At 40.5% G+C, this 10,238-nt stretch overlaps 1 protein-coding gene across 3 annotated transcripts; it reads left to right on the plus strand.

Moving 5' to 3' along the window:
- Positions 1-3,003: 3,003 nt before the first annotated feature.
- Positions 3,004-7,672, plus strand: LOC143137422 (uncharacterized). Of its 3 annotated transcripts, XM_076297775.1 has the most exons (10): positions 3,004-3,337; positions 4,299-4,395; positions 4,506-4,664; positions 4,970-5,184; positions 5,361-5,497; positions 5,579-5,672; positions 5,786-6,118; positions 6,222-6,393; positions 6,488-6,615; positions 6,742-7,672. In XM_076297775.1, exons 2-10 carry the CDS (start codon positions 4,302-4,304, stop codon positions 7,060-7,062), a joined length of 1,653 nt encoding a protein of 550 aa, XP_076153890.1. In that variant the 5' UTR covers positions 3,004-3,337; positions 4,299-4,301; the 3' UTR covers positions 7,063-7,672. The 3 variants fall into 3 exon arrangements, with proteins under 3 accessions (XP_076153890.1, XP_076153829.1, XP_076153759.1); XM_076297714.1 differs by lacking the exon at positions 3,004-3,337 and having other exon boundaries at positions 3,904-4,395; positions 6,488-6,600; XM_076297644.1 differs by lacking the exon at positions 3,004-3,337 and having other exon boundaries at positions 3,905-4,395.
- The last annotated feature ends 2,566 nt before the right edge of the window (positions 7,673-10,238 follow it).

Consider the following 10,238-nt stretch of genomic DNA (forward strand, 5'->3'; position numbering starts at 1 on the left):
CGCACACATTGCATGCAAGGGCGTCAGTTTGTTTTTAATAGTGGTGGGGACAATAACCATAAGCTTGAGTGTGGTTTGAAAAGTGCAGGGTACCCTTATGTAAGCTATTCATCCATTCAACGCTGCATTACAATATGCTCAACAGTAGTGTTGCGCCGGTTAAGGTTTTTTAACATCCGCACCCACTCGACCCTCAATATGCACTGATTAACTACCCGAACCTGACCCGACCCGACAAAAAAAAAAAAAAAGAGAAGTCTTTTTGCCGCAACGTGTGTCTGAAAACGAGGTGAAACCGACTGCACTTTGGTTGCATTTGCTTTGCTGTTGCTTAGAATATTAGATTCTTGCGATATATGTCTTCAGACAATAAAAAGTAATTTGGAAGGGAAATTGAAGCGAAGAGTTGCCCCCTGCGTTGGCCGTGATTCCCCTTTGAAAATCAGAGTTTCACAGGCTACTGTGGCCTTGGTCAGTGGCGCCGCCAGCCGTAATCCTGTAGCCTATGTGCGTACAATTCATTCATGAAATCATTCAATACAACAATAAAAATAGCTTGTGTACTGTCTTAATTGAAACATGTTTCACGCACAAATTATAACCTAGGGCAAAGAGAATGGACATCTCAACATAAGGATACATTAGAACAGTGTTTCTCAAAGTGTGGTCCGGGGACCACTGGTGGTCCGCAAGCTAGCCCAAGTGGTCCGCGAGCAGACGTGGTAAAATATAATATAGATGAGTTGTTTGCAATATTGAACCAACTTGTATGTAAATCCAAACATTTCTGCAACACTGCCTATGTAAGCCATGCCAGTTTAAATCATATGAATTCTCTGACACAATAATACAATCAAAGTGGTTCAGTGAGTAGGCCTATTGTGTAATTTACTATTGAAGTAGGTCTAATTTATTTATTTATTTTTAGCTAGGTGGTCCGTGAAGCTTTTTTTATTGATTAAGTGGTTCTTGGTCTGAAAAAGTTTGAGAAACACTGCATTAGAAGATGATTGGTGTAAACTTTGTCACACGACGTGATAAGCAGTTCGGGCGCATAAAAACGCAACGTTCCATTCAGTCATAAATCATTCAAAAGTAGGCCTAGTGCTCGTCATGAAAAGAAAACAGCAGCTTAATATTTTTCAGGTGTTTAACAGTAGGCCTATAGGCGCACTGTATCAGTTATGCCATAGGCAGTGAGATTATTAGACATTGCATCCTGTCACTCTGTTTGGAACATCGCAGTTCGGGTTGATAAGATTCAGTTAATGCGAGTATGGGTCGTCTCAAAGTTTGGGACAACTTTGGGACAACTAACTACTTGTTAGGTTACCAATAGCTGTCTTTTCTCTAGGACTAGGCATATCGGAAATCGTGACATAAGCTCGTTGGTTTCTTTTTTCTTTTCTTTCTTGTTCGCGTGTTGGGTAGTAAAGCGATAATGCATTTAAATCAATGTAGGCTACATCAGAGCCGATATGGCCAGCCCTGATATGCTGCTCTGTAAAGGTATTTCTGTCCCACCCAAATTTGCTGAACTACTTGCGAAATAGCCTATTCATCACAGACATCACATGTATCACACGAAAGAGCTTTTGCTCAGCTTTTAAACGATGTTGGTGGTTAGTTGTTGTGGTAAACGGTTCGCGAGAAAAGTAGCTTAATTTAATCATATTTCCAGCGCCCGTCTCCCTACCCATTCATCTTGGCTTCGCGAACTTTCCGAACCCAAGACCTTACCGAACACAAAGGTGTAATTAAAGTTTAAAGTTTTAATTAAAGTTTAAAGCACTCCCCTGTACAGTTAGCCATTCCAGAGTAATCCGGTTTTACATTTGCAGCAATGTCTATATGCATGTCTCCAACTTTGGGGTTCACAATGTGTTTAAATTGTTCAATAGGCCTACATGATTTTATAGCAGGCCAAATACAAAATAAATGTTACAAATATCGCCTAGATAGCCTATCTGTAAACATTACAATATACATATATAGGCCAGACCGACCCTCGAGTTCATGCTTTGTTTTATCGCTGGATTTTAGGATAGCCTACTAGCCTATGGCAACCGATTGCATTCCGAGCTACAGTCAACTCTAGCAGGCATTACATGACTGGAGGGTCGGGTGGGTGCGGATGTTAAAAAACCTTAACCACGCAACACTCGATCCACACATATCCAGGCAGGTTTGCATGCTGTGAGGATGTCGTTGTGCGCGCCTATCGCATGGTTTAGACTCGATGATTTCATATGTGGGGATTTTTTCGGTCGCAATTGGTTTGCACTTTTTTAGAAGTGGTGGGGACAAAATTCAAATTATAAATAGTGGTGGGGACATATCCCACCCGTCCCCACCGTAATCTATCAAATTATAAATAGTGGTGGGGACATATCCCACCCGTCCCCACCGTAATCTACGCGTATGATTGCATGATCGATCATAAGCGTTCTATCTCCGATGTAGAACTCAAATGTGTCTTGACGCCGCCGTTTGTAAGATCAGATCAAATAAAACGTTCTAAATGGAACGCGATGTAATTAAGCTGTTCCTTTCCAAGCGTCTTGGAGACGTACTGTATATGTGATGACTGGGCTATGTCTATATAGTTGATGACACCAAATGAATAAGTATTGTAATTATGTTATTGGTAGTCGGAGGAGGAGTTACACACACACACACACACACAACTCGGGATTTACTTTTCACAGTTTATTCACAAGAATTAATTAATACACCACTACCTCCCACACACAACCACCCCGCATTCATACAACCCGCTTAAACTAGCCCTCTCTATGGCCGAGTTAAACTAGGGGAAGGGACTGGCCATTAACCCCGGCCGGGGGCTAAACTCAAAGCGCGCACACACACACACACGCGCGCACACACACACACACACAGTAGGCCACACTAGACTGCAATAACAAGGCAATCAATAGACTGAGCTAGATCACAGGGTCCTATGACCGGCTTTAAGACAGTACTGGTTTAGTCCGTACACAGCAAATTGAAAAGAGTTATTATTTTGGTGTCAGTGATTTTTTAAGGAGGATAGAGTGAATTATACTCTGAATAGAGTCGAATCCCACATATTCAACTCTCTGTTAACATATAGTTAGTGTAAAAACAAAGTGTCATGACGAAGTGCTTTTAAATTGACACTTAAAGTGTCATACCTGATTTAACAACTCTGTAACTCTGAACCTGGCCGTGACACTCAACGTGCACATCACCCCCGCCCTCATTTCCTCACATGCACCCACCCATGGACCACCGGCACCGATAGAAGAGTTCTCCTGCTGTCCACACTCGGTCTTCAACAGATGTGTGTTGTTCGGTAAGTAATTCATATATCGTATGTTAAAGTAATAGTTTGATATCAATATTTTCTCTTGCTCTTTTTTTCATTCGATGGTAAACTAACTAGCAGCTATACCACCACACTGTTACACGCCACCGCAACTTGTGCTAATTGCAGTAGCGCCAACTTGTAAACATTTTAGTTAACTAAAACTTTGCCTTTCATGGTAATAAAAAGTTTGCAACTTTGCGGGAATTTTCACCTTGAAGAGCTTAAGCTAAGTAAGTTAATTCTAACATGTCAGTATTTTGATGGCTTAGCTTGGCATTAGCCAGCGTTAACGTTAACTCATAGATACAGTCTATGCGTTAACTAGCATTAACGAACGCTAATTAGCTATAGTTCCATGTACGTGAACATTCTGGCTGGCATGCCTCGCTTGCTAGCAAGCGCTGATAGTGTACGATTGTGTAATATGTAGCTCATGTAACACGGTGCGGCTCTTGTTTTGTTGGTGTAATTCAAAAGACCTTTGTATTTTATCAGAGAAACATTTGTGTTTGATCGGGTTCATTGTGGAAATAAATGTAGGCCTACAATCCCAGATCATGTCGTGTGCCCTGACTGCCTGTTAGCCGTTATACTGCATTTGGCTCAGTATAGCTTCAGTAATGGGATAAGGGCTGACATTCTCTGTTTATACCATAGATTTACTCGACGTTCCCGACCTGTCGCGCGACAATGTGACGTCACGGGAGCGCCGTAACTATTTATACTCGCGCTGGTGGTCGCGACACTAGTCTATGGCGACACTAGTTACACAGGGCACACCAGATGAATGGGATTTTTGTCATCCCTGTCGTTTCTTGTGATAAAATGTTGTAAAAGTTGCATGACATTGGCTTTCATTGACCACTAATTTAAACTGCATTACATTTGCCAGAGAAAATATGTTGAAAGCTTGAATTTGAACATGAATTTTCTAAAATTTCTACAGAAAATGCTGGCCAGGGTAGAATATAGAGGAGTCCAAAAATACATAAAAGTTCCACAAAATTATGAAAACTTTGATTTTCTCCAGTTTCTTCAAACAGGTTTGTATCCACCTTTTTTAAACTCAAAACAATAATGACTTACAAAGGTCAAATCCAAATGATATATTTGACATGGTAGCTCAATGTAATTTCTCTTTGTATTATCCTAGTAACAGACATATTTAGCCTGCAGGCTGAATCTCTGAATGAAGGTCTCCTCAGCTTGACTGATACATCAGGTACTGAGGTCGACGCAGACATATTTGATGAGCTGATAAAGTCAGGGATCCAGAACTTCAAGATTGGATATTGTCAGTATCCAGTATCAGGTACGTTTAATAAATCAATATTTGGAAGACGTGATCTTGGTGTAAGTTATGTGTTGATATATCCTAGCAGTTTATGATTACTTATGAGAGTTAAGTTTAGAAATAGTTTTATATAAGGTCTTACACCTGTTTATACATTTTCCAAAATGTGTGTAATTGAATCTGTTTATTTCTTGCCAACTCTAAAATTCTTTTAAGTATTTTAAAATATGATTTCACTGTTATTTTGTCAAGGATATTTTTTAACACTTCTCCCTAATCCTTGTATGGAAATATTTATTTTATTTCCTGTGGAACATTTTTAGATCTCGAAGTATGTCTTGTGGCAGACGAGACACAGTCCTCAGTATTGCCAGGCCCATCAGTGTCACCAGTGTCATTGCCAGCATCCCCTGTGTCAACGTCAGACCGATCAGCATCACCAGCTTCTTCTGCTTCAACAGCTTCTACTGTCATTCTCTCATCCACTAAGAACAGGAAGAGGGGCCTTGGTGACCTGGACCGTGATGAAGCAAGACAGGTGAAAACAATGAAAGTCAAATTTTTAAATGTAAATTAGAATGGAAAATTATTACTAGCACTTGAACTGCCACCATGCATCTCATAGCAGGTGATATTTAGAAGTATATCTAAAGTTAAATTAACAGGAGGAAGTAATTAATTTGCTTAAGCTGATATGTAAAAAAAAAATTGCAGAAGATTGAAGCTATCCTGAGGTCCAATCCAAAGGGTGAAGAAATCTTCAAAGAATATTACAAAAAGAAAACGCTGTCGGATGCAACGCGTAGACAGATGATCAATATTTTGATTGCAGAAATGACTGAATCCTATGGGTAAGAAATGATTTGAAACGACCAAGGATAACATGCATGCATAGACTGGATACAAATGTAACACATATTTTCTTTTAAAAGGAGAATTCCACCCACAAGTGTGCGGACCACCTATGCACTAGGAATTGTGACCCTTTTTCCATATCTGCAAGATCCATATTCAAAAAATGGATATGTAAGTATTAATGTGTCTTCGATTTTTGTAATTAGTACTGTTAACTTTTGAATAGTTTTTGTTTGCTCTTTTGATGTGTTTGTGTGTGTACATATCTGTGCTTATGTGAACAGGAACATTACTATGATCCAGACGCCAATACTGGCTACCTTGCTTGGAGACTCAAGACAGTCCAACGCAACAGCTTTGATGGCTCCCACAGGCGTTCCAGGCCTGATTTGCAGGACAGCCCAACAACCTATCGAGAATCCCTGTTAACCAGTCAGCAGCTCTTCGGTGAGGAGTGTCGGGAGGCGCTTTCTGTCATCAGATACTCTACAGATCATTCCGTGGTAAAAGAGAGAATGAGAGCCACCTTTGAGTATAGACAGAAGCTAGTTCATGACCAGGATGCAACATCTACAGTCTTGGATGTCTTCCCTCGTTTCCTTGATGTTCCTGGATTGGTAAGTATATGTATAGATTGTTGATTAGTATTTTAAAACTGAATCCCTCCAAATGAAACGCACACTTTTGACATGTATATGGACATTGTGTGTCTGTTTACAGATTGACCAAGATTTTTCCATGATGTTTGGGGAGGAAATATCTGGGAAATTTCTGGCAAAGTGGCCCTCATTTTTCATGCAGAAAGTCATCACAGAATGCCAGAGTCTTCCCTCAAATATGCATGTTGAGGATCTTCTTGCAGCTTTTGACTCTGATGCCGAGAATGACTTTGGTAAATAATTGATTTTTTTTAGATAGATTACATGTACAGCAAGCAAGAGGTAATTACTTCCCAAATATTCAACTAATTATCTATTTTCTCCAAGGCTGGGATAGCCATATGTCAGCTCTCCTCCTGCTGTTGCATCTCCTGCCCCCTACATCAAGAGGCCATAAGAAAACAGCTAAGATCAGCTCAGCACAGGCAGCCAACCATCTTGTAAGATTTCTTAAAGTATGTACCCTCATCTTTTGTTGTACGACCAAAACCACTTTTTGCTTAGCAGTTATGTTGAAGTTTGTTGCAAGTTAATATAGGACTATAAGAATAAATCTTGATGCTGTGTCATTCAAACTACAGGAGGGTGCAAGCCTCACCACATTCCTGGAGAAAGTTGATGCAAGACAGCCCTTCCTCCTCTGCATCGGTGAGCAAAAGAAGAGAATCCAGAGGTTCTTCATTGTCGTGGACCAGAAACCCATCCCAAGCAATGCTCAGACAACGGTAGCTGCTTTCGATGAGCTATTCAAAGCTCACTACGTCTTCAGCCTCTCTTACGATGAAGTGCTTACCAGCTTCTACACCTTCATCCAGACAGCGGTGTATAATATTGATATCGGAAAAGCAAAGGAAAGCCCGCGAGTCAAGGAACTGAGAGCTCGACTACTGCAAGAGCGTTAAAAGGCCATCAGCTCTCAAAGGTCAGAGTACAATTCTCTGAAAATGTTCACATGTTTTGTTTGCAAAATGCACCACAAAGACTGTTCAGTTCTATGTAAGCATTTAAAGTTTCAACATGGTTTGTATCCAGCTAAGAACTTATGTTTGAAATGCGAGGGTGTGCTTCATCTTTTTGTACGTACAATGGCTTAAGAAAGCACCTAAACACTGTGCATAAGCTTTGCTATGATGAACAGGTCCATACTAACCAGGAAGTGGCATCACAAATACATTCTGAGGTGGAATTTTCAAGTGATCAGCCAACTACCTCTGCATCCATGTTGCCAGTCCTTCCTGTTATCACACAGAAACCACTTACCATGATCTACCTGTGTTCAAGAAAATATGCCGCATTATAATACATGAACAGCATGCATTCATAATAGGTTGTACAGTTGATACTTTATACTTTGATGAACACTTGCATGCATTCTGTATAGAGGAACAAAATGATGACTATGTAGTGATATGCATTGACCAGCTTACTTATTTCAGACCCTTTGATAAACAATACTCTATGTAAATATGTTAATGTGGTGCATGAATTAAAAATAAAGGTGTTTTAACTGAACTTGGCCTCATTATTTTAGCAAACTTTATTTTGAAAATAATCCACCAGAGAGTAAGAGTTAACATTTAACACTACTTTAAGAGTTGAGAAAATGTTACACTGGTTGGTGTTAAGCAGTGTTAAATGTTTTACTCTACAGAGAGTCAATAGGTAACACTGAATCAGTGTAAAGGTGCCAACTCTCAAAAAAGTGTTAAATTAACACTTTGTGGTGTGGACCCATATAGACACTTCAAAAGTGTTGAAATCAACTCTGATAGTGTTAATTTGGGTATACTGATTTTGCTGTGTACAGCAGCTCCAGCCTGGAGCGTTATGAGACTGACCGTAAGTGTCCAGAGATAATTCAGAGTCCGCAAGTAGCCTAATCCACAGAGTTCGCAAGTATCCACAGCAGGGCTCGAATTATCTTTTTGTCTTTAAGGGGGTCTCTATCTCATAAAAAGTTGACACACCCCGCGCATAGCCTAACAAGGCGATACAATGAAATAGCCTAGGCGCAAGTGGCGCTTTTGCGCAGTACAGTATATGCGCACGGTAGGCCTAGGCTTTACCTTGACACACGCATACAGACATAGATTTTTCATAGAAATTGATTAGTTTTAATTAATTTCAACATATAATTGATTATAATAGTCCATATCTCATTTCAATTTCACAATACAAAGAAATAGACTAAACGATTTAGTCTGTGCCATTCTCAATTTCACAACGTAACTCATTTAAACCAGACCACCGTCTCAGATAGGCTATCCTCAGTGTCAAACACAATAATGCATGTAGTGTAACTTATACACAGGGGAAAAAGCACTAACTGGCAGAAATGAATAAAGCCAGCCAAACTATGTTCTAGTAGGCTAATGTGTTGAACCGTGGAAAATTAATAGACGAACAATTTTGGAGTTTGCACTGAGATATTGTCGGGTAGCCATTGAATATTCCGACATCAGAGATTGAGAGAGGAGTAGTTCGCACACTGAAATAATTGACTTAAACAAAGTCTACCAAAAGAGTTTTTCCATTTAATTTTAAGAGCAAGAGCAGACGTTTCAACGGCTGAAACGTCTGCTCTTGCTCTTAAAATTAAATGGAAAAACTCTTTTGGTAGACTTTGTTTAAGTCAATTATTTCAGTGTGCGAACTACTCCTCTCTCTCTCTTCAACTCTTAGTTTAAACGCACCTGGTTAAAACTCTAGATCATCTGAGCGCAACAATACTCCCCTACATCAGAGATTGCAAACAGGTGTTTCAAAATAGCTGGGAACTTTCCGGAGCTCTGAATGGCAGAGGATAGCTAGATCATCAGACAACACAATCATTGTAGGCTGCATTATGGGCCATAATGTATGGCTTTGTCAATCAACATAGAATAGGTAAAGCGCAAGTTCAACAGCAAACAGGACTTTTCAGCACAGTATCAAACCACGTAGGCTAGCCCAATGAATGCAAATAGACAAAACACTCACATCAAAGCAGGGTGACTTCTTCAGATTTGCGAGTGCTGTCAAATCGATACGGTTTGCTCATATAGTCTAGTGGTGTGGTGGTGAAGTGTCATGCTGCGTTCAAGAGTGTAGTGTAGGTCTACGTCCCGTAGTAGCCTATATTTTAATTTAACGTCTTTAATGGTAAGAGATCGCACAGGGATGGATAATGAGCGGTTGTTTAAGATTAAATTACAATGCCAGACACCTTCAGATATGAGAGACCCCCTCAGGTTTTTGACTTTGTTGCTTTCATGGGAGCCAGTCGTCACTCTATGGGAGCTCGGCTCCCTCTGGCTCCCACGTAATTCGAACCCTGATCCACAGTGTTCGCAAGTAATCCACAATGTTCGCAAGTAATCCACAACGTTCGCAAGTAGCCATTCACTACAGTATGCTGCAAATGAGCAGATGTGTGAAGCACCGGGCATAACTTAATTTCGCGGCTACGTGGAGCAGTAGTAGGTTCATTGTTGAGGAGGCCCATAGTTTGAGAAAAGCTGCAGATCATAGGCAGAGAAAGCATAATGCTCTGAGAACAGTAGCCAAAGGTTTTCCTGCAGAAACAGGTGCCTTGGTGCACGCACCCCGCTTTCACTTTGACTCCCTGCATTGTGGCAAAAACTGTCAGTCAGACAGTGAATTTTGGTTTACTAAATTAGCATAATGCGGTAACAATTATCATTTCAATTCTATCTGAAATCTGCTCACTGCAGACGTTACAATGCAGACCCAAGCAGCAGCCTTGAAAGACGTACACTTTGAATTTGATCAGAGCGGCTCTGGTTCTTCACCTAACTTGGTGTGATTGCCTGGATGACCGTCCAATCAAATCAACAGACCTATTTGTGTCTCTGTGTGTTCGTTATAGATAAGGTTCCAACTCTTTACGGGAGCGTTTATTTCCATATTTTACTTTCAATTTAATCTGACAAAAAGTGTGGGGGATATAATCGTGTTCCAGCAAAACTGTGCACATTATAACACCCACATCCCCCACACTTGCTACGCGCCTGCGTGTGTGCGTGTCTGCACGCAGGTGTCTCCCTCTCCCTCCCTTGTCATAGGCCTATGTAATGTG

Source organism: Alosa pseudoharengus, unplaced genomic scaffold (genome assembly GCF_046254945.1).
Source record: "Alosa pseudoharengus isolate Yale_2024_CS ecotype anadromous, Long Island Sound unplaced genomic scaffold, YU_APseudo_1.1 YU_APseudo_1.1_scf_1, whole genome shotgun sequence".
In the NCBI taxonomy this organism is placed as follows: Eukaryota; Metazoa; Chordata; class Actinopteri; order Clupeiformes; family Clupeidae; genus Alosa; species Alosa pseudoharengus.